At 36.3% G+C, this 25754-nt stretch overlaps 1 protein-coding gene and 1 pseudogene across 1 annotated transcript in view; one reads left to right on the forward strand and one right to left on the reverse strand.

The window, feature by feature from the left end:
• Positions 1–253: 253 nt before the first annotated feature.
• AADACL2 (arylacetamide deacetylase like 2) overlaps positions 254–25754 on the reverse strand; it is a 28409-nt gene continuing 2908 nt past the window's right edge. The window contains exons 3-5 of the mRNA XM_059165238.1: positions 20763–20832; positions 17840–18011; positions 254–1022 (exon numbers count right to left, since the gene is read on the reverse strand). Coding sequence (XP_059021221.1) covers positions 420–1022; positions 17840–18011; positions 20763–20832 — 845 coding nt within the window. The 3' untranslated portion in view covers positions 254–419. The remainder of the gene's footprint in view (positions 1023–17839; positions 18012–20762; positions 20833–25754) is intronic.
• LOC131826039 (dynamin-3-like) lies at positions 13649–15933 on the forward strand (annotated as a pseudogene).

The raw sequence follows: 25754 nt of genomic DNA on the forward strand, positions 1-25754 counted from the left end.
AGCCATTAGATTTATAGTAATATGTTACAACAGCCACAGGAAACTAATACGATTACCTTGTAACTTTTTTTTTCTTTTTCGTTTCCCATACACTATTGCAATTTCTGTGCCTGCCTGGAAACTATATTCTCCAGTTTACCAGTAACCATTTTTATTTCTCAACTTTAATAGGGATCAGTCCCTATTGGGACCAACATAATTATGATCAACTATAAATGAAGGGATTAAATGCATTTTACACATTCAGGTTCTGTGAATCAGAAAAATTAACCAGTTCGAGGACATACAGTAACTGTTATAATTGATTTAAATCTAGAGTCAGACAACACAGATGACATTGTTCTTTGTACTACAACTATAAAATATCACAAATTACAATCCATTTCCTGATGGTCATCTATATTTTATACATACTATATTCACAAATTCTTATCCAGCCAACTAATATACATATCTCTCATCCTCAAACCTAGTTGTAAATACAGTGGTGATGCTATTAATGATAAAGCTGCATGGATTCCATTCTCAATATGGTCATGAGTTACTTGAACTCCAACATTTTGAAGTCTTGAAACATACATAAGTCCATCATCCCTCACAAGATCATATTGGCAAGTAAGAATATAGGTTCGTGGCAAATTCTGTAACCAGGAATCATTGGCTAACAAGGGTGAAACTCTGATATCCATAAGTCCTGGCAATGAATAATTGTATCTTCCAAGAATTGGTTCAGTATAAACATAATCCTTTCGAAACTTCTCGGGTAAGAGAGTACTCCAATTGACAAACTTAAACAGATGTCTTGATTCCAGAGGCATATGTTCATTTCTTCTCATTGCCTGGGGAAATGTTTCATCCTCAGTGAAATACAAACTCGTCAATTTTAGGGCTAAGTCCTTTGTTAGGATTATACCATGCTCATTTTCTTGGTGAGATGGCAAATATAAATCAAGTATCTGTAAGGAAGGGTAAATTAAAGCTTGTATCTTGACTTTATGTTTAAATTCAAGATCATTCTGCACCTGAGAAAACACAATAATGTCCTATAAGCAAAGACTTCCAAAATACCAGGAGGAAGAGATTTAATTATAATAATTTAAGCAATCCTGTGATAAATACATCTACATAAATTCATGTGATATTTTAATTATTTTCACAATACTTACAATGTTTTTCAGTGATAGGAAAAAAGGCCAGCCTCCTTTCAACAGTAATGTTTTAAAAATCCTGATGTGTGTGGGAGAAAGGAAGAGAGAGAGATACAAACTCCCAGTTATAACATCAATAAGTCATAGGGATGTAATGTACAGCATGGTGACTATAGTTCAGTAACACTGTATTGTATATTAGAATGTTGCTAAGACAGTGAATCTTAAAAGTTCTCATCACAAGAAAAACAATTTGTAGTCATGTGTGGTGGTAGATGTTATCTAGATTTATTGAGCTGTCAATTTGTAATATGTACACATATCAAATTATCTTACTGCACATCTGAAACTAACATGATGTTCTATGTAAATTATATATCTATATACCTTTTTAAAAACAGACGTATGGCAGGAGGTGAGGCACTATTAGGTTGTACCCAAGAGCAATTTGAGAGACTGGGAGAAATGGACATAGTGATCTCCTCAGTCTAAGGCAGTGACAAGAGAAGCAACCTTGCTTCATAACCACTCACAGTGCAAACCGTGCTAGATTTGCCTTAGCAGGCTGACGGTTTATCATCAGTTGGCTTAGGGCATAAAGTGAGTTCAGTACAGTGGGCAAAGGGAAACAAAGAGAGAGACAGGGGAACAGAGAAATACATGCAAGTAATGATGCTTTTGTCAAAAATCACCAATGCAAATAACCCAAATAGTATATTCCTGAGGGAAATTGACAGTACATATAAATTTGTAAAAATTCTGGACTGAAAACAACCACAGTGAATGGAAGAAATAAATGTAATTATTAAAATAATATTTTACCTTTAATTTAAAAATAAAATTATAAATTAATATTAAAATAAAAATATTTAAAGTTTAAAATAAGATTATTTGGCTATTAAGCAAGTTCCCAACATCATACCATAAATTTTAGGAAATGTATTTAAATGTAAAAGTACTCATAACCATGTACTGTATGTTGGCTAATTGAACATAATAAAATCAATTAATTAATTAATTAATTAATTAAATGTAGAAGTACACAGATAAAAAGAAAAAGAAAAAAAGCCAACTGATAGGTAAGTTATTTTCTGAAAGAATGGTAATATTTGGAAAACAAAGGGATGAAATTATTAAAACAAGACAACAACAACAAAAAACCTTGTTGATATTTACAGTTTGACATGCAAGGAGAAAAATGTGAAATATTTGATAAGGAGCCTTTTTTCTTTCCAGAGGTGAAGTGTGTCCTGAGGTTCACCTATGATCCAGTGGACCATAGGAGAGAACCTCAAAATAATCTCCAAGGAGCAAGTGTTTTAGCTAGAGCATGGCATCTGAGACAGTGGTACCTGGACAAATGAAAAAAACCTGCTGCTCCCTAAGTGAAAAGCTCAGGACTAGAGGATGTACCTATAAGTCAATCTTTCACAACAATGGCTGGCTGAACGCAAGGAGGGTATAAACGGAATTCCAAGGGCTACCACCTCCTTGATGGTCTCTGAAGGTGCTGAGGCTTCACAAGTTTAGAATGAAAATGAGCCAAAACAATGCTTCCTGACGAAAACTCCCAAATCTCTCCAAGTGCCCTCAGGTAGATGACTTATTGAGCAAAAGTCCACCATGAACATCCCACTGCCAAAATCCCAAACCTAGACAAAGAAATAAGCAGGACCACATACCCCGGGATAGGGCAAAAACGAACCCACTAACCTCCTTATCTGGCCCTAACTGTCCTTTCCGGAATGTCAGATGAAATAAATTGTTTCCCCAAAAATATGTCACAAATACAAACTATTCCAAGTTCCCTATTACATCATTTGTTGGTTGGTCATTCAATGTCTCTTCCTATTTCTGAGTCATCCTTTGATGACTCATTTCAAGCTCATTTCAAAGTCAACCCCCTTCACAATATTGGAAGAGAACCTGCTGGTCAGGTTCTCCAAGTTTGGCAATTTTGCCCTAGTTTTAATAACTATGTTCTCTGTCTGGTATGAATCTTCTCAGATGTTTTCTACACACTATATATTTATAACCATGTAAATGTGATTATGCATTGAGCACCTCAGCAAAGTTCACTTTTCTTTCTCCAAGCTCCTCTAAACTTCCAAAGCTCTCTACCTCTTTCTGGTCCATGATCATTTTCCCCTTATATTATAAAAATGTACATAATGGATCTTTCTCCTGGATTTTGAGTTCCAAAAATGCTGATAATATCTAAGTTATTATTGCATCTCTTACTGAGTCTAGGATAATGAAATGCTCAGTCTAGTATTAAGAAAACAAAGAAATGAATAAATCAATATTGCTGCTCACTTTATAATGCTCTTGAGAAGACACTATCAGGGGCACCTGGGTGGCTCAGTGGGTTAAAACCTCTGCCTTTGGCTCAGGTCATGGTCTCAGGGTCCTGGGATCAAGTCCCACATCGGGCTCTCTATTCAGCAGGGAGCCTGCTTCTTCCTCTCTCTCTGCCTGCCTCTCTGACTACATGTAATCTCTGTCTATCAAATAAATAAATAAAATCTTAAAAAAAAAAAAAGAAGACACTATCATTTGAACCAGAAATCATAGGATGTAAGAAGCTGTAAGAGAATATATATAAATAAGGTCCCGGCAATAATACTGAATTATTGAATTATCTATAGCTTTGTTTTTTCCTTCTACACCCACACATACAAATGTGCAAGTAAGCATTAATATTGACCAATAAACATTACTACTGAAAGACCTAGGTGGACCATCCTATAATATAAATGTAAATATCACATGAATGGATATATGATTCTCATTTTGTGGGCATCTCGTATGTACCTGACCATAAAAAAATGTATAAAACATTTATTTCAGGACATTATTCCTCTGAAAAGAACAAGAATGAAAATACAAAAAAAAAAAAAGTTGAGAGAATCTATCTTGCGGCTTAAACATAAGTAACTGTTCTTGAATTGTCTGTTTAAATTTTTCTTATTCTTATTTTTTTATTTTCTTATTCTTATTTTCTTATTCTAAATTTTTCTTATTTCTTTCCCGGTAAAAGGCCATGGAATATGTTCAACAAAACACGTCCTTATTCTTAATCCTCTTTAATCATTAACATTATTTCAATGAGAACACAGTGGATATGACTCATTTGAACTTCCCTTTTATACTTAAGTACCATTAATCCTAAATTCGTGAAATCTAAAATAGAATTCTCCCATATAAACTATCCCCTCTGCTTCTCTTTTATTAAACCATGTAATGTGAATCTCTAACTGATTTTTCAAGTTACAGGTCACACCACTGATACTATTGTTATCACCAGAGTAGTTTATTCACACCATGGTAAAGATTGGTCTTTTAAATCTACATATGTGGGATTGAATTTGGAACCAGTTCATAAAAGGCTTCTGCATCATGCTAAAAAGCTTGGAGTGACATGTGGGTCAGAACTATTTTCACTCCTACATTAATTTCTTTGTTTAAACCATCCTCCATGAGTTGGGAATGGTAGCTAAGGAGTGGCTGATAGCAAAGTTAGAGAAAATATGCTTCATGACTTTATACCCTGTGCAGAGAGGCCTACATCAGTAGTTGTCTAAAGTAGCTGTCAAAGTAGTTGTCTCTCATAGATACTTGTGCAAGACATAAAGCCTGCTCCAGACAGTCTGAAGCATTACCAAATCCTCTCTCATTCCCCAGATGTCCCAAGACCGTCTATTAGGGCACGGTGCTTTCCTAGAGAAAGGTAGGTTCTTCCTGTCAAGGTCCTATACTACAGTTCCCATACCGAGTTCCTCATTTTCCACTGCCCCTTTAAAACCAGTCACTGGTTCCCAAGGAACCCTACCATCTAGCCCCCTGGTTTGGATGTGTGTTACTCCAAGTTCTGCACATACATAGCATTGTATGTGTCCATTGACTGTCACCCACAGAAGGGTAGGTGTATGCAAAATATTAACTTATATGCAGTATTCCTACATCACTAGTGCTAAGACTTGTCCACCAAGTTTAGCACATGTGCGATATTTAACCCAGCAATCCCAGCTCCACAGTAACTGGGGTTGTTCCTCCCACTAATTTTCCTTTTAACTCATCACCCCAACCCACACCACACTCAATTTCACCAATATATAGATAGCCAATGCATATTTGGGTGAACTATGAACCATCATGAAGGAATTCCAGTATGAGAGGCCTTTGGCCTCGTCCTGGGGTGTATGTTCTAGCTGCACTGGAAGCTGGAGAACTCCCACATGGAGCTCACTATACCCTGAACATTTATGTTCCTTCAAATCCTTATGTTGAAAATCTAATGATCAAGATGATGGTATCAGTCAGTGGGGTGTTTCGGAGATCACCAGAGTGATTTTCCTGGAGATTATTTCCTTCAAGATTCCTTCCTGAAGATTATTTCCCTCATTGAATAATCTTGAATAATCTTGAAGATCACCCCAACCTTCCTGAATGGGATGAATGCCCTTATGAAAAATGGCCCAGAGAGCTAGCTTTCTCCTTCTACCACCTGAGTATATCATGAGAAGCTTGTAACCTGGAAGAAGGCCTTCACCAGACTATCCTGACACCCTGGTGTCAGATTTCCAACCTCCAGAATGGTGAGAAATAAATTTCTGCTGTTTATAAGCCACCCAGTACCTACTATTATGCTATAGCAACCCAAACAGATGAAGACAGAGCCCTTCAAAAAGCCCAAGATGATCAACTTGCTCTCCTCCTTAAGGATTTACCTTGTTCTTCCCTGCACCTTATTCCTTCCTTGAAAATTGCAACTCCCATTCTATGTCTTAAAAGTAGGAGTGAAACAGTGTATGACTCAGCAGTGCTGGATTCATGTGACACCATGTCCAGATACAAATCCAATCAACTGGGGAAGAAGGGCCTAAAATCAGTATTGCTTAATGGTTAAGTTTTTCATACCCAAGTCTGAATCCTGGATTTATATTAACTCTATGAACTTGGACAAGACACTTAACTTTGTAAGGCTCCATTCCCTGATCTCTAAAACTGGTATAAATTAATAGGTACCAGTTTTGTGGGGGTGAGATAAAGCATTGATAGATAGTACGTTTCTGGACATTCGGTAAGCACTTGGTAAATGATACCTATACTTATTGTCATGAAGACAAATATAATAGAAATCCAACAGCCTATCTTTGAGATGCTTCAGAAAATCTTTGTTGGGGCACCTGGGAGGCTCAGTTGGTTAAGCATCTGCCTTCAGCTGAGGTCATGATCCTGGGGTCCTGGGCTTAAACCCCAAGTTGGACTCTCTGCTATGCAGGGAGTCTGCTTCTTTCTCTCCCTCTGCCCTTCCCCTACTTATTTGCTCGCTTGCTCACTCTCTTTCAAATAAATATATAAAATCTTTAAAGAAAAAAGAAAAGAAAATGTTTGTTGATCTTCCACTGGGTAAACTGTAGGAAACACTGGCTCAGCTTCAGTCTTGTTTGAGGATGCACCAGTGGTGTCTCAAGGGGACAAACACCTTAATAATTCTTGGGCAAACCCATGGCTCAGACCACATAAGTCTTCTAAAAAACATACCTTCTGTCCAACCCTACTTAAGTATTACTATACAATAGAGGAGCATTGCCATAAACTGCTTCTTTTCACCATTTCAGTCACTTGCTTAATCTAACCTATTAAATAATTCTCTTTTATTTTCATTTCTCTTCTTTTGAGTAGGTATTTTTTGACCAGCCCCACCTCTACTTTTAAACAAAAGCATAGCTCCCAAATATCAGAACCTATCAGAACCTGCTTTTTGAGAATTCATGATTGCTAATAGTCCTTGAGCATTTGCAACAAGCAAGATATTCTGGTTAGTGTTTTACATTGGATTTCTTCTTGTATACATCACAAAACATTAATATTCACTTCCCATCAACCATACTTGACTACGTTTTTTTTTTAATTATCCCTAAAATCCAATAGTTCCCCAGGCCTATTGATTTCACCTCTTTTTATTTCACCAATCTACCCACTATTCTCCATTCCATTGCCACTATCCTAGTCCACAATATTCTCTTTGGTCATAAAAGTTCTGCAATTCTTTATCATGTTCTCCTTCTCACCCTCTTAACTACTCTATTTTTGCAACAGTATTTTTTTTTTTTTAGTTTTTACCTAAATTGCAGTTAGTTAACACACAGTATAATGTTTCAGATGTACAATTCACTGATTCAGTACTTCCATACAACACCCAGTGCTCATCACAAGTGCCTTCCTTAATCCCCATCTGTTATTTAACCCATCCCCCCTCCCCTCTGGTAACTATCCATTTGCACTTTATAGCAAAGAGTCTGTTTCTTGATTTGTCTCTCTCTTTTTTTCCCTTATGATGGTTTGTTTTGTTTCTTCAATTCCATCTGTGAGTGAAATCATACATACAATGGAATACTCAGCCATAAAAAAGGAATGAAATCTTGCCACTTAAAATGACGTGGATGGATCTAGAGTGTATTATGCTAAGTGAAATAAGCCAAACAACAGTCATTTTTAAAATATAAATGTGATTAAAATTTTTCTGAGTTCACAATGCCCCTGGAGTCAAGTTAAAAAAAAAAAAATTCCAAGGCCCTTGTATGATTTGTCCCTGCCAACCTTTCTAACATCATTGTTCACCATACTTTCCTCTGATGTAATAGCTATGAATTTGGGGGGGGGGGTCAGATTCAAAGAGAGAAATAAACAGTGACTGCATAAATAGGGAAGGGACAAAAATGAATCTACTTGTGCTCTTCTTAGGCAAATAGCAAAATCGACTTGATTCCAAAGACAAATAATCAGTTACTGCTCATTTTAGCAGTGTGCAGACCGGTGTCTTTATTTAATCTCTAAATTTTTCCCACAAAAACTTGTTGAAGATAATCTGTAAGACTGTACTCTGTTACACAATAGGACAAGTTACAGAAAGCTGCTAAGCAGGCAAAACAGGCTGAAGAGAAGCAAAAGTCAAATCCTGGAGTATTCTGAATGGTAGAGGAAGAAGGCAGGAAGAGGACAGGTATGATGTCACAGTTTAGATCCAGAAGGGTTTTTTAGAAATTGTTGTTCCCAGATTCTAAAACACTTAGAGTCTAGTTGGGAATACGCATATACCACAAATGATAGAATAATCATTAAACTGTGACTGTGTAAAACCGCTTCAGGTAATAGAGAAGAGGTTTCCCTGTGGGAGTTTCTAGAGCTTATGAAATATCCAGGTGGGGAAAACTGTATATATAGTTTTTGAGCTCATGACAGTGGCCTTAGTGGAAGACATAACTTCCCCAGATCAGTCAGAGCTGAAGCCAGGAAGCCAAGTAGAGAGCATAAAAGACAGAAGGACCAACCAAAAGTTGAGTTTTAAGGAATCCAGATGTAAAGGAGTGTATATGCCAACAGTTTGCCTCACATAAAACTGGAGGGAAGAGAAGTAAGATGAAAACAGAGAGAGTGCTATTACAGACTTCATGGGAAAAAAGAAGTATTCTAAGGCAAAAGCTGGAAAGAGTTTTAAGTGATGAAAGGACATTATATTAAAAAAAAATAACAAATATGCCCTTAAATGGAGAAATAACGAGATCCTTGACAAATTCAGCCACAGGAAGTTGAAGAAACGGCCAGGGGAGAACACAAAGGTAATGAACTGAGAAAAGTATACATTATGAGTATGTGGAAAAGGAGCATAATTTGCTTTTAATTCAACTGGGTGCAAAAAGGAAGACGAGTAATAGAATAGAAGTTTGGATAAAGAGTTAAGAAAGGTTTATTAGTTCTTTCTTTTGGTTTTGATTTGGCGATGAAAAGGCCCAGATGTGGTTATATGCTGAAGTAAAACAGCAAATAAGGTTTGAGATTTTGAAAATACTGGGAACGAATAACTTCCAGGTAAAGACATGTGAGGTGGCAGGAGGTGGGAGGGAAGTCATCCAGGAGAGGTGGTGGGATGATTCTGAGTGGGAAATACAGGCTTCTAGTTATAGAATGACTAAGTCACAGGAATAAAAGGCACAGCACAGGGAATATAGTCAATGATATTTCAATAGTGTTTTATGGTGAGAGATGGTAGCTACACATGTGATGAGCATAGCACAATGTATAAGGAAGTTGAGTTATTATACTGCACACCTGAAGCTAATGTAAGTGTGCATTGACTATGCTCAAATTTGTTTTAAAATTAATAATTACAGAGACAACTAAATAAAGGTTTCAGTGGTAACCATCCAAACTGGAAGAAAGAAAAAAAAGGAAGAGAAATGATCAATACATAAAAATTAACATCACTAGTAATAAAAAAATGGAAATTAAAATGTTGTTTTTAATCATAAAAAGACAGGGGAGAAGACATGTAAACATATATTGAGGAATTTTTTTTTTTTTTTTGATGTTTGGTTGGTCAATTTGTCAGTTGGTTCTGCAGACAATACAGACTCTAAAAGAAGAACATATCTGGTGGCCATTTTCTGATTATATCATTAAGAAAATGTATTTCAATTCACAGATGAGAGACATAAAAATAAGCTTGTGAATCAAAACTGATTTCAAGCTGGATATCTCTTAGAGGACAGAAGGAAACCAGGGAAAGAGAGAGACACAGGGATAAGTAGAAATTCTTTTTATTACACAAGTATCTGGCTAACATAAATATCTCTTCCCCTTATACTTCCTTATTAAAATAATAATAAGAAAATAAATAAAAATAAATAAAAGCCTGGCTACTTAAGGAAACTAATGTCTCACCAAAAGCATCTTCAATATAATCATGGACCAATTGGAATCTAAAATTCTACAACGTTGAAACAGATACAGTTCCTTGATCTTTTATGGGTTCACATAAAAAAAATAAGTGTGTAAGTCATTGTCAAATTAATTAAATAATTTCAAACAGTTTTTCCCACTGATGAGGAAAATAATTAACCCAAATCTGAAAAAAACCAAAATTACGATAGTTGAATATGGGATGTTACGCTGAAGCAAAACAACTTTCTTACCTACCAAATGGACCACCATCTGTAACTCCAGAGTGAGGCAAATTTGTTCTTATACTGTCTTAGGCAAATAGCTTTCAAACATTGAAAGGAATAATTTCAAAGCCAGATTTCAGACTTAACTTGCACTATTAATAAAGACCTTTTAGTTCTACAGACCTAAAGAAGTTAGCCAATCTTTTATTTAATCTAGGCAAATTTACTGAGACATTTCTTTCCCTAAGATGAAGATTTGTATCCCAAGACAAGTTCCTTTTCCTAGACACATCTTCCACTTGACCAACACAGGGAGAGAAAGAGCTATTGTTAATTAACCCATAATAGAGGAACGGAGGAATTTCTCTAGGTCTTAAGTGAAGGATACTCCGTTCAAGATCTAATAAATGATGACAAAGACTCTCCTGAAACTACATAATGGCTTTTGCGATTTATCTTGATACTGCTAGCATAGATGGATAGAGGATTTCAGAGCAATGGTGATACAAAATTCAAGTTAGAAGAGGACAGGTATATCTGCTTTCAATGGATTTCAGGTACTCTGGGTGACAATGGATGTTGTGATTACATAGAGATAAATAAACATGGCAGAAACGAGTATACTTCACTACTGAAAATATCCCAGGTCCAGAGGTGCTGATGGTCAAGTTTTCTTTAAAGCATCATCATCAATTACAGTCTCTGATTAATATTTACTATTAAGGGGGTGCCTGGGTGGCTCAGTGTGTTAAAGCCTCTGCCTTAGGCTCAGGTCATGATCCCAGGACTCTGGGATCGAGCCCTGCATCAGGCTCTCTGCTCAGTGGGGAGCCTGCTTCCTCCACCTCTCTCTGCCTGCCTCTCTGCCTACTTGTGATCTCTGTCTGTCAAATAAACAAATAAAAGCTTTAAAAAATAAAAAAAAAATTACTATTAAGGCTATTTTGTAAAGAAAAATTTTTTAATATTTTTAAAGAGGGGTCAAACATACAAGACCATATGTGGCCATAGAAACATGTTATAGGGATGTCATAGAAATATTGCTGTAAATTGGATCACAAGTCCACATGAATGACACTTTATGACAAATGACATAAATTAGGAATGGTATATTTAGAAAGGCCAAAACTATAAACTTTATGAAATATAGATATACTACATATTCCTTATTTTTAAAGATTTACTTATTTAAGAGAAAGAGAGAGAGCTGAGCAGGACGGGCAGAGGGCAAGGGAGAGAGAATTGCAAGGGAGAGAGGACATCAAGCAGACTCCACATTGAGTGTGGAGCCGGATGCAGGGCTCAATCTCAGGACTCTGAGATCATGACCTGACCTGAAACCAAGAGTCAGGCACTTAACCAACTGAGAAAGGAATTTAGTAATTACTTCAAAGTATCAAATCAGTCCATATTATTTTCTAAAATTAAGAAGACACTTAATGATCTAAATAAACAAAAATAATGCATAAATTACTTTAAAATAAAATTGGATGTGCTGGCCATGAAATTGCATTTAGATGCTGCATTTAAATTTTAACAATATTTGTTCCTTTAAATTAAAAATTAAGGGGCTATGCCTGGAAAAGTTTCCTTGGCTATAGTGATTATTCAGATCACTGTGATGGGCTAGCAACATTAGTGATTTTAGGACACATTATATGAAGTTGCCAGAAAGTCTCAGAATTGTAGGGGAAATATATTCATTTCCTTTACAATAATTAGGATATAATTGAAAAATAAACAAAGTCCACAAAAGAAAATTATGAGGATCCCTGGGTGGCTCAGTTGGTTAAACTGCTGCCTTTGGCTCAGGTCATGATCTCAGGGTTCTGAGATCAAGTCCCACATCAGTCTCCTTGCTCAGCAGGAAGCCTGCTTCTCCCTCTGCCTGCTGTTCCCCCTGCTTGTGCTCTCTCTCGGCAAATAAACAAAATCTTAAAAAAAAAAAAAAAGAAAGAAAGAAAGAAAATTATAGAAGAATGTATTTGACTTCTCAATTCATCAGAACATCTTTTTATATTGTGAATTCTATATGATTTTTTTTTTTTGTATCCACACAGGAAAAACACATCTAATATAGCCTCTTGAAGTCTTATCAGAGTACGGAACAATATTAATCTCTCAGTGATATATTCTTTTGAAATTAAGTTTTTCAGGCCATAAATCCATAACATGCTATTAAACACAGGGTCATGAGACTTTGGGGGGGAAAATAGGCTTATAATACTTACAAAGTAAAAGTTGATTTTGATGACGCAGATAAAAATAATAAACCTAGTATGGGGAATAAAACTTTTTTTTTAAAGATCTATTTATTTATTTATTTGACAGAGAGAGATCACAAGCAGGCAGAGAGGCAGGCAGAGAGAGAGAGGAGGAAGCAGGCTCCCTGCTGAGCAGAGAGCCCGATGCAGGCCTCGATCCCAGGACCCTGAGATCATGACCTGAGCCGAAGGCAGCGGCTTAACCCACTGAGCCACCCAGGCGCCCGGAATAAAACTTTTTGATTAAAATGTAATTTATGTAGAAAGTTTAGCAGACCATGAGTAAGTAATTAAAGTACAGTCATAAAAATAAACAAGAAAGGGTAAAGGAAATCACATTTTTTATGTTATTTAAGCATATTGAATTCTGATATAGTATTTTCAATTGTAATAATCTCTTTGTTCAGATATATCAGAAAGTTAAACAGATACTTAATGTTTCTATATAATTAACTAATTCAAGGAAAAGGATAATGTTGTCAAATTTTAATTAACTTCAAGACAACAATTACACTGCCCCATAAATTTTACTAAGAATTACATCTGTTTTTGGTGACTATGTTAGTATTTAGGATTGCCCTTTTGGAAAGCAATAAGATAGGTCTTCATATCTTGATGAATGTCTATGACTATATCTGTTATCACTTCAAAAGCTTTTTTTTTTTTCTCATTTACAAAGCCTGAAAAATACTACAATAGCCGAGCAGAAATTACAAGTTTATCAAGTTTACTTTGATAAATTACAAGTTTATCTTGATCATTACTGGGTAACTACTGGACAGTTTTCAGAATTTCTGTATCCATAAAATGAGTTTTAGATAAAATTCAAGATTAGATTGCTATATGACTTGGCATAGCAACGAATATAATAATGTAAAAGAGGGGATAGTCTCCAATATTCATTCCCCACCATACCTCCCACCCCATCCCAGCAAGATCTTTCAAATAAGTTGATATATTATTTCAAATACATAGCAAATCACTTCAGGTCATAAGAGGCCTCTGGAATCAATAAGTCTAATGGTTTGAAATTTTCTTTTTGGTAATGATCTAACTTGAGTATTTTATTTTCATACTTAAAAGGAAGTAAGTTTTTTTAAATGAGGGAGATTCTGGGTTTGTGTATACATGGAAATTCAGGAAGAATGGCACACGTGGAGAGGGCATTAAAGCTCTGAGCCCTTTCCCCACAACTTGCCCCATGCATGTCTCCCATCTGACTGTATCTAAGTTATGTCCTTTTATAATAAATGAAAATCTAGGACTTTCTCCTCATTGTAATGAGATGGCCTCCTGTGCTGCACTTTGTTATTCCAAAGCAGAATATGCTGGATTTCTACACTATGAAGGAAAAAAGTCCAAGATTTTGATGACATGTACCATGAAACTGAAGCAGAAAAGGATCAGGTGATCAGAAGGTATTTCCTCCATACCCATTAATTTATGAATCTATTCCCCACATGTGTTAAAGCTAACTCTTACCAACCTACCTAGAGTTACAAAAGTTCTCACAGGAGATCAGCCACCAGATAGTGAGTAACAAATCAGAGAAATGATTGTGCAGTTCATCATGCAGAAGAATGGATTTTGGGCCCTAGCCAAAACCAATCTTAAAAACTCAAATCCCTGAATCTAGCTAAAGATGTTGATCCTCAAGATCTGAGAACCACAGGATTCATTACCAAACTAGACCTTACAGATGAAGAAACAGATGCCAGGGATGTCCTAGAGAATAAGATGCTGCCTCTTTGCAGGGGTTATGTGACAGTGGTAAACAGAAGCTAGGAAGAAGGACATTAAGGCTGCCACACTGATGGAAAAGAAATTGCTTCTCTTAAATCCAGCTTACAAACATCTTGCTGATTGGATGGGGACCCCATTCCTGCAGAAATCGCTTAGTCAGCAACTTACCAGTCACATTTGAGATTCTCTGTCAAACTTCAGGAACAAGCTATAAGGACAGTTGCTCTCCACAGAAAATGAAATAGAAGCCTACAAAAACATTAAGCCAGAAGACCCTACCAGGAAGACCAAAGCATTGCTACATGTAGGTCAACAAGTTGCTGTGGACTTTGAGAGGAGAATCAAAGGGTCAGGTGATCAAGTAGATACCCTGAAACTCTCAAGGGGTGTGAAAATCAATTGCATTTTCTATGAAGGCTTTCCTTCTGAGATAGTAAAGATGGAGCTCAGTGAGAAAGAACTATGAGGAGAAATAACCTACGCAATCAAAAACATGCACTGTATCAGGACAGGGTTGTTTATTCCAGACATGGCAATCCAAGCAATAGTCAGAAAATGAATTGCAAAACTGATAAGGCCTTCCTTGAGGAGTGTATATTGGTAAAATAAAAATTAATCAACACTATCAAGAAGTATACTCCCCAAAATGGCAAACTTTCCCAGACCCTGCAAAGATATGGAAAGGATTGTTGCTAACCGTGTTTGACAGCAAGAAGGCAAGACAATGCTCCAGGTACTACTATTGATTGACATTTGAGCCTCCCACTATAACACCAAGGAGGAAGATTTTATTAACTATGCAAATGCTTAGCAGAGGAGCAGTCAAGTTCAGGAGAAAGACACAACTGGAAATTAGGTGACTTGCAAGGAGTAGGTAGCCATCAGCATTACTGGCATCATCATCAAGGATGCTTTAAAGGGTACTGATTTGTCCTTGCCACTGAAAGTTTGTTCTCATACAAAGATGACAAGGAAGAAAGAAAGTAAGTATTGGGCAACCTGGAAATTTGGGACATGGACAGGAGCTTAATGTCTAGCAAACACATCTTTGCATTCTTTAAGAAAAAACAAAAGAAGGTATACAAACATTGTTGCTTTCTTGAGGTAGCATGTGATTCACAGGAGGATGTAGGCAGATGAAGTCCTCTCTATTAAGAACTGAGGTTTCTCCTGATGAATATTTAACAGCAAATAATGAGAATAGTCAAGCAAAAAAGTTTTCCATGGACCCAGAGGTGGAGAGTCAAGTGAGACCATTCATAACCTAGTAAACTCTTACATGTGTACCTTCCATATATGTTTTGACATCCAATTCCAAAAATGATAATGCACTTAATAATAAATAATGTTAAAGATTTTGTGACTTCAGAACTCTTAGCACAGTTATATTCTTTAAAGGACCAAAATACTCAAATGGAGGAATCTGCTGAGCAGGCTCATCACTGAGATGAGATGTTTCAAATGTACCAAACTCTTAAAGAAGCCTTTGTGAGGGTTGGTGACATCATCACTGGCACTACCTTTACCCTAGCTCCACTTGCTGTGGATGACTCCTGGAAACAGCAGTCCTTCAGTTCACCCACTCCACATCTGACAACCCAAATGAGGCAGACACTGAGTGTTCCTCTCACATGACCCACGTGGCCCACATCCAGCCAAAGTTCTCGCCTGGATGCCGGCACTACTTGGGAGTTCATCCTGTTCCCTTCCAGCTGGCCTCTTTCTCCTTTTTCCCAACAGCAGCAACTCATTGGAGCACCTCTACAAGTTTCCTCTCAGCCCACAAGGGCCCCTTCCAATGTCCTGAATCAGTCCCCTGAATTCTGAGTGAGGACAATCCACAATTCTTTTTTTTAAACTCTTTTTTTTTTTTTTGAGATTTTAATTATTTATTTGACAGACAGAGATCACAAGTAGGCAGAGAGGCAGACAGAGAAAGAGAGGAAGAAGCAGGCTCCCCGCTGAGCAGAGAGCCCAATGTGGAGCTCCATCCCAGAGTCCTGGGATCATGACCTAAGCCAAAGGCAGAGGCTTTAACCCACTGAGCCACCCAGGTGCCCCAAACCCACAATTCTTATGAGTTTCTCTTTGCATATCTAACATCAAGCTTTGGTGCATGAATGAAGAAGCTGCCAGGGCTCAGGAAACACAGATGACTAATTGACTTGTGTGACTAGCCTATATCTGATTTCCCCACAATCACATATTTGAAAAAACCTGACTTACTCTCTCCTCAACAGCCCTCTAAAGGTTTGACTTTTAGAAACCGAGTGTCATTTGAACAAATAAAGAATTTGTGTTATGATTTCTTACTTCAGCTATGAGCTTTCTATTTTCTTCATCATTCTTCTCCTTTAAAGAACAGATAAATTAATTTATGATTAGGTATTCTGAAAAAAAAATTAAGAAGTTGGAATGCTTCCCAAATGATTGAATGAGGCCAATATAACTGTTATATCAAAACCTGACAAAGAGCTTTAAAAAAAGAGAAATCAATCGCTCAAATCTTTAATTTTAGCAAATGGAAACCAATAATATATAAAAATTTAAGTCATCATGATCAAGTGAGGCTCATGTCTGGAATGCAAGCATAATTTTGCAAGCATGATTTTACATCTGAAAGTAAAATCACATAACTTGCCACATTAAAAGAATAAGGGAGAAAAACCACATGGTCATCACAATAGATGCACTAAAAACGTTTAGCAAACTTGGGGTGCCTGGGTGGCTCAGTTAGTTAAGCATCTAACTCTTGGTTTCAGCTCAGGTCCTGATCTCAGGATGACTTACTCTCAGCACAAAGTCTGCTTGTCCCTCTCCCATATGATCTGTCTTTCCCAACTGCTCCCCGATCTGCTCACTTGCTGGAGGTCTCTCTCTCTCTCTCTCTAAAATAGCAAATAAATAAATAAATAAAATCTAACAAAAATTTTATCTAACTTAATACCTATTTATGGAAACACTATCTGCAAATTAGGGATAGAAAGGACTTCCTCAACCAACAAAAGCCAACTATGAAAAGCCTTCAGTTAACATCATATTTATTAGTGAAATGTTGAGCAATTTCCCCCTAAGACTCAAAGAAAGATAATTGTATTCAGTATCATCTTGAAAGACCTAGCCAGTGCACTAATTAGGAAAAGTAGAAAGATTTGGAAAGAAAAAATTAAAACTGTTTCTAGTCGTGGAAGATATGATTGTATAGAAAATTCTAGAAAATGTTAAAAAATACTAGAATCTGTAAGTGAAACATTTAAGGATATGTTTATTTTTAAAAAAGGATATGATTATTAAAAGCCAATGTAAAACTTAAATGTATTTCTATATACTGTCAAGAAAACATTTGAAAAATATTATTTTACATGAAAATTTTCCAAAATAACTCGGGAAAAATTGAAGAAAGATTTGTAAGATATGTACATTGAAAAAGTAAAACACTACTTGTCAATTTAGAAATTGACACAATATCCCAACATTTGATGGAACAGACTAGAGTAGTAGGAACAGTTTTGAAGAAAAAACAAAGCTAAAGTCAATGTAGTTATCAGTGGAACTGAAGAGAGGATTCAGAAGTAGTCATATCATGGTCAACTGATCTTAGACTCAAGCATTACTATAATCCAGTGAGAAAGGATGGTCTTTTCAATAAATGATGCCAGAAGAACTGATTATCTGTACAGAAAAAAAAAAATGAGCTTTGACCTCAACCTTTCAAAATAAAGACAAAACATACCTGTTGAATGATTCCTGCTGCCAAATTAGCCCCAGAACTGTCTCCCGCAATACAGATTCGGGTGGGGTCTACTCCATATTTTGTAAGAATTTCATCTTGAAGAAAATACTTGACTACAGTGAAGCAATCTTCATATGGAACTGGAAATTTGTATTGAGGAGCTAATCTATAGCTTTAGAAAAGAACAATTCATTTAAACAATTTTTTAAAGTACGGTTTATGGTTGTATATTTCTATGCAGCTTTTAAATGCCAAATAGATGCAATTTAACACCAGTCTCTATTGTTTAATCTTCCAAAAATCAAACCTGAGTCTTTCCACTAACTCATTATTTGAAAAAAAATGAAAATTGGTACGAAAGTTTTCAACTTTGTATCTAAAGTCCATGGGTAGCGTTATGTGTGAGGAGTAGGGGATATCATGAACTTCCTGATTGTAAGCATAATTTTTAGTCCAAGTACATCTTTAACTGAATATACTCCACAACTTATATCATCTCAATGTAACCAATGATCCAAACATTAAGTAACTATATATATATATGTTCATATATATATATGTATGTATATGTATAAATACATGCATATGTATACATATATATATGAAAAACACCATGGATTTTTTTAAAAGATTTTATTTATTTATTTGTCAGAGAGGGAGAGGGAGAGAGAGCAAGCACAGGCAGACAGAACGGCAGGCAGAGGCAGAGGGAGAAGCAGGCTCCTTGCCTAGCAAGGAGCCCAATGTAGGACTCAATCCCAGGACGCTGGGCTCATGACCTGAGCCGAAGGCAGCTGCTTAACCAGCTGAGCCACCCAGGGGTGCCAACACCATGGATTTTTGAAGGCAGCAGATCTAAGAGACGATTCTAGGTTAAGTGTTATATTTTTTTCAAGGTCATTTAGAAAAAATTTCTACATGCTTGCAATGTGCATATTTCACCATGGATAATTCCCAGCAGTTGATTTTATTTTTATTTTTTTTTAAGTAAGTCCATATAAGTTTAATGTTTTATTTTTTTTAAGATTATTTATTTATTGGGGCACCTGGGTGGCTCAGTGGGTTAAAGCCTCTGCCTTTGGCTCAGGTCATGATCTGAGGGTCCTGGGATGGAGCCCCGCATCGGGCTCTTTGCTCAGTGGGGAGACTGCTTCCCGACCCCCTCTGTCTGCCTCTCTGCCTACTTGTGATCTCTGTCAAATAAACAAATTTTAAAAAAAGATTACAGAGAGAGCATGCACAAGCAGGGGGAGCAGCAGGCAGAGGGGAAAGTAGAGAGGGAAACTTAGCTTCCTGCTAAGCAAGGAGCGGAATGTGGGACTCAATCCTAGGACCCTGGGATCATGAACTGAACTGATGGCAGATGCTTAACCAACTGAGCCAGCCAGGCATCCCCCCAAGCAGCTGATTTTAGATGGAAAATTTTAAAGTATAAATAACTTTAAATATGCTAGGGAGTTTGCTTGTTTTTGATAAATTCATTTGTAAGGCAAACTATTACACCCTATTTTAATGGATATAAATGGATTTTTTCCCCCTGTATATGTGAGCCAGTAAAAATAGAATAATTCTATTAGCCTGTTATCTATCAGGGCTCTTTCTTTTTGCTCTTCAGAATAATAAAATTTATAAATATTTGTACTTAACATTAAATGTTGGTGATATAATTACTTAAAATTTTACCATAAACCATGTTTAGAAAGCCCTAACCAAAGTATAGGTTAAACTCACTGCAAAGATATTGGTGTTTATTACTTTAAATCCATTAGATTTAGACTTTTTAGAGGAAGGAATAACACAAATCATAAGGATTTGACAGGTTATATAAGCCAGACACAAACATATCACTATATTAAAACAGATTTAAAATGAGAAGGTTTAGATTACTTCAAAAGCTATGAAGGTAAGGAGTGTCTGGGTGGCTGATTTAGTCAAGTGTCTGACGTCAACCTGGGTCATGATCTCAGGGTCCTGGGATTGAGCTCAGCTTTGGGCTCCTGGCCCAATGCAGAGTCTGACTCTGTCCTTCTCCTGCTTATGCTCTCTCAGTTTCTCTCTTTCTCTCTCAAATAATAAAAGAAATCTTAAAAAAACCCAAAACAACTATGGAGTTAAAAAAAAGTAATGTCCTCATATTATATTTATTAGAAGCATCCTTGAAAATAGCAAGTTCTAGGTACTGTAAGTAACCATAATGACAACATTGGCAATCACTCTTTAGATGACCAAATTGTCACTTTTGTTATCTAAGCTTTCATAGCTTCTTAGCTAAACAAACAAACAAACAAAAATGTATGTTACTATGTCCTCTAAGAAACTATTGGATTAGAACTCTCTAAGTATGTTTTTGTTACTACTATGGACTAGGGAAGAGGGGTTAAAAAAAAAATCCTCTTAGGGATGTCAGCTTCAGAAATAGAGATTGTACCAATCTAAGAAAATATTGAACTGTCCTGGGACATTCTGATATTTTTGAGCAAAATCCACAATGTAAGATCACTTTACCTGAGATTAGCTTAAAATTCTTAGCTGATCCAATCTTTATCACCTACATTACTCTAAACAAGAATTATCATAAAATGAAACATATTACCCTCTACCCAAACACAACCTAGTATCCCAAATGCACAATAATTTATTTCTTCCTACCTAGTTTTGTTATCCAGGGCACAAAATGGGAACTGACTTTTATGTGTCTACAGCAAGTGTTTCCAAAAATGCTCACTCAAAGATGTCACTCAGAGACTCACAGAACCACAGAAGAATATGAGATAGTGGATTCTTCTGAGGAATGGTTTTTGATGCAATGGTGACAGAGTGATTTTTAAGAAATTATATCTGAGAAATAGATGACTCGATTTGGAAATCAAACCTTTACTTGGTGAAGGCAAAATCATAGTAACCAAAGAAAATCATTTCTTACTCCACTCCGATGACGACAGCATCGAGTTTCTTTGCAGTCCATCTATTCAGGGCATCAAGAGCTCTAAATTCTGAAATGAAGAAATAAATGTCAATGTCCTTCCTGTAATGAGAAAAAGGGGACTTGTGAGTGTTATAAAGGAATCTATATTTCCTGTTCTATTTCTGTGAGGAGGGACCAGAATCAGCATGACAACCTCTGCAAGGGTGCCTCCTCAGTCACTCATTGTCTTTAGGGATGAAAAGATGGCCTTGCAAATTGGTGGTTTTGAGGAAGAAAAAGGAGGCTCAGACTATTCTTATTTTTCTCTTTTCATCTGCTGCCTGTTCACAGGGATCCTCACTCCCAAGAACCTTCTGTGGCTTGTTGTATTTTGCTCTGCTTGTTCCTTCAGACAGCAAGTTTTATAGGGAGGAAGTGTGTGATTGGTCAGCAGAGCCAGCCACTACAGATGAGTTGATTTAACTCAAGAGTGTCAAAGAGTGTCACAACAATACCTACATACTCATTCTCCAAAGCCTTCTTTAGAAATAATAGTTATGTTTGCAGAAATGTCTGTTCATGTCCTCTGCCCATTTCGTGATTGGATTATTTGTTCTTTGGGTGTTGAGTTTGCTAAGTTCTTTATAGATTCTGGACACTAGTCCTTTATCTGATATGTCGTTTGCAAATATCATGCTTTGACCATCATTTACTTTAATTTTGTGTATAATTTTCAATGGGTCCAGGAGAGAAAGTCAATAATAGATGTACTGACTCTCTAAAACCACAGCTCTCAATAATATGGTTCTTTGAACTTCCAAATTCTTTAAATATGCCACATTATAAAATGATGCAATAACCTTGGTATTTAAGAAAGAGTCTAAGGAAAAGCAACTAAATTTCGAGAGAGCCTCTAGAAAGTCAGTATGTGGACTTATATGTACGTATCTATTTTGGTACACATGGCACACAAGCCATCGCCCCTCTCCCCAGTATACATACATATCTCATTCCAAATACCTCCAAATCCAATTTACCAGTGACCTGGCTCCAAAACTTTGGCAACCCTGTGACATCTGCTATTAATTTATTTACCACAGGATCCTAGAAATTCAGAGAATTCTAGAGCCATGATCAAATTCCAAACTTTTCCAAACATTAACAAAATGTCAAATTAATAACTAATGAAATACTGTGTGTGTGACTACCCTGAAAACAGAAAAGTAAGTCAGGCAGTCTTTTATGTAGAAAAATAGTATTTTCATTAAAGACTGGGTTGATAATTCGCAGTGCAAGGTAAGGGGGTGGATGAACACCAAAATGTGCAAGACATAAGAACCCTGTGACCCTCACGCTAAATACTCCTTAATGACGTATTTCAAACCTGTCTTCATTTTTATTTCCCAATACTTTTCACTTTTCTTGCAACATAAGTCAGTTTAAATTTCTTGTTTTCCATTCTTTATCTCCAGCTGTCCTAACTCACGATCTTTGCTGATATAATCTGTTGACTCATGTTTTTCTCTATGTCCAATTATTGAATTTACATCACTTACAGAACCCAGATAGAAACAAGAAGACATTAGGTTAGATGTCAGAAAACAACAACTACAGTTCTGTGTAAAAAAGTCTACCAGAGAAATATCTTCTTCTTCTTCTATTTCTTAGTTCTCAAACCAACTTCAACAAATTTGAAGGAGAAAAAAAAAAAAAAGAAAGAAAAAATAGGAAGCCTAGGAAACAAAGTGAGGAAATTGAAATTAGTAAATACCAAATAATAACTAGTGTCTCTGTCCTGATTTGTTAAAAAAAAAAAAGAAGAAGAAGAAGAAGAAGAAGAAGGTATCTAAGTCTTTTATAGTTTATTTATTTATATAAGTCCTGACAGATCTATGAACAAATAATGTGCAAATATAAAGCCAAGACACAAGAAGATGATACAAGTGAAATTTAGCTGAGCAAGAAATTGGAATGTGTGTCCTGAATAATAATTTGCACATTTTTAGGAATTACTGATTGTAATCATTGTACTTGCCAATGAAGGAGAAATCAATCTGATAATCAGGACCACTTCTAAGTATTTTTCAAAGTGATATTTTCGCATCTGTGAGCATTTCACTTGGGCTGACTGAAGTCCCAGGTGATATGTATGTGGATACTTGGGTATTTCATAGACCCTATGAAAACTTTAATGGCATTAATAAATCTCTTTAGAGACAAATGAGGCCAAACTGCTATTTAATTTATCTTATATATATTATAATATATATTTATATATTATATTTATATTTATCATAATATTTTATAAAGGAAGCAAAGTATTCCAAACACCCTAATGCCTGATATAAGTTAAATTATAGATGAAATCTAATTTATTGAAAAGACTAAGGAAGTTAAAAGACATAACAATACTGGAAAAACATTTTAACTAATAATCACTCTGGAGAACACTACAGAATTTCTTTTCAGTCATTCACTTTTTTTTTCCTCAGAAGACATTTATTTGTTGAACATTCATTGAATGGAAAATGCTTTGGTAGATGCTAAGAGGTGATTTTACTTCCTGAAGAGATAGTGAACCAAACATGCTACACAATTACAAAACAAAACAAGGATTGTTGCCGTCAGGTAAATATAAACTGCAATGGACCATATAGCAACATTACCAAAATTTTTTAAAGCCAGAGAAGACTACACACACACACACACACACACACACACACACACCAACCCACACCATCACCCATGAAATGATGCTTTTACTGAACATAAAAGGTTTAGCAGGAGTTTTCTTAAAGTAAGATGAGAAGGACATTCTACAGCACCATAGCCAGAGACAGAAATAAGAATTCAAGGAGGGTTTGGAAACTAAATACAGCTATGTATGGTTGAAGCAAAATTATGAAGGGAAGCACTGGCAAGAAAAATTAAAAATGTAAGAATCTGGAAATCTGAACACTTTGCTAATGGATTTAGATTTACTTTATTATATGATGAAAGTCACTGAAGAGTTTAAACAAAGAAATCATAAAACCAGATTTGCATGTTAGAAAGATTCAGTACACTAAGAGTGGAAGATGAAATCAAGTTGAACAGGACACATGCAGAGACATCAGAAAGGAATATCTTTAAAATATCATGAAGTAGTAAATTGTATTAATGAAGTCAAAACTTCCAGAAGTATAATGAATAGGGTATAGTAATTTGATGTGAGCACTAAGGAACCATAAATAATTGGCCATAATTGCTATTTACTGAGGACTTTCAGATGTTGGTTTAGACAGATGGTGGGGTTTTTGCTTGTTTTCTAAGGCCATTTGGACACAAGACAAAAAATTGTATTTGGTCCTATTGAGCTCAAGATGTGTGTGGTTTGTCCAGTTATAAATGTCTAAATGGATCCAGGACTCAGGAATAGTGTCAGAGAAGCAGAGTCAGGACTGGGTGTCAGCAACATGTAGATATTTGGAAAAGAGAAGAGACTGGAAAACAGAGTGTGTGAATTCAAAACCCAAAGGTAGGGAGATAATGGGGGGGGTGCTTGAGGGCAAGAATATTTATGAAGAATAAATGTGGAAAATCTGTTATTTTCTTTGGTTTGTTTTTAAAGATTTAATTAATTAATTAATTGATTGATTGATTGATTTATGAGAGAAAGAGCATGAGAGAGGGGAGGGAGAGGAACAAGCAGACTCCAATCCAGGGCTTGATCTCATGACCCTAAGATCATGACCAGAACCCAAACCAAGAGTCAGAAGCATAACTGACTGAGCCATGCAGGTGGCCCTATTTTGTTTTTAAATGAGAGATGAGAGAGAGAGATGAGAAAACAAGGATTGACAGGAAATCTAGGAGATACTTCGTCATAGAAACAGGGAGGAGCAGTACATGTCAGAGGAGAAAAGCCTAGTCTTTATCAAATGTAGTAGATTGTAGAGATCAAAGAGATAATTAAAGGTGGAAAAAGAAAGGAGTAGGGAAGGACTAGAGCCTGTAAGGGCAAAGAAATGCGTCTGAGAAGGAAGGGAAAATGGAAGGGACTGCTTACACAGAGGAATTCATGGTCAAGCAGAAAACAATCCTTTAAAGATGAGAATAACCATGGTGTTCCTGGACATCAGAAAGCTAGGGAGGAGGTAACTAGAAAGGCAAAATTGTAGTACCATTTTAGCATTTTGTATATTAATCTGAGTTTTTATGCCTTATTAATTTTCCATGCTAATTTTCTCTATGACTAGTCCTCATAACTTATTTTTGGTTAAGTATAGCTTGCTATATTGCACATATCTCTTTTTTTTTTTTTAAGATTTTCTTTATTTATTTGACAGATAGAAATCACAAGTAGGCAGAGAGGCAGGCAGAGAGAAAAGAGGAAGCAGGCTCCCTGCTGAGCAGAAAGCCCGATGTGGGGCTCCATCCCAGGACTCTGGGATCATGACCTGGGCTAAAGGCAGAGGCTTTAACCCACTGAGCCACCCAGGCACCCCATGCACATATCTTTTTAAGGTTCTCAAACTATTTAGAACCAAATGAGGCTTAGAGAAAGACAAAAGGTATAAAAAAATTATTTATTACCTGTTTATCTTTCCTCGATTATATTCATTTGTTTAACTAAATAGAACAGTGCCTCCTTCTTTTATACTAGTACTACTGTATCATCAGGTTTTCCAAAGTTCTCATATAGCGAAATGTATTCATGTTTTTGTTTTGAATCTGCTATAAATGCCTCTTAGAATCATTGCCAGTGATGGATAGGGAAACTAGACCTCATAGAAAGAGATTTGTTTGTTTGAAGACTTATTTGTTGGGCAAAGAGAGTGAAAGAGAGAGCACAAATAGGGGGAGCTTGAGGTAGGCAGAGGGAGAGGGAGAAGCAAGCTCCTCACTGAGCAGGCAGCCTGACTAAGGCTCCATCCCAAGACCCTTCGATCATGACCTGAGTCAAAAGCAGATGCTTAACCAACTGAGCCACCCAGGTGCCCCCAAAACAAAGAGTTTATTATAACATAG

This window comes from Mustela lutreola, chromosome 2 (assembly GCF_030435805.1).
Source record: "Mustela lutreola isolate mMusLut2 chromosome 2, mMusLut2.pri, whole genome shotgun sequence".
Classification (NCBI taxonomy): domain Eukaryota; kingdom Metazoa; phylum Chordata; class Mammalia; order Carnivora; family Mustelidae; genus Mustela; species Mustela lutreola.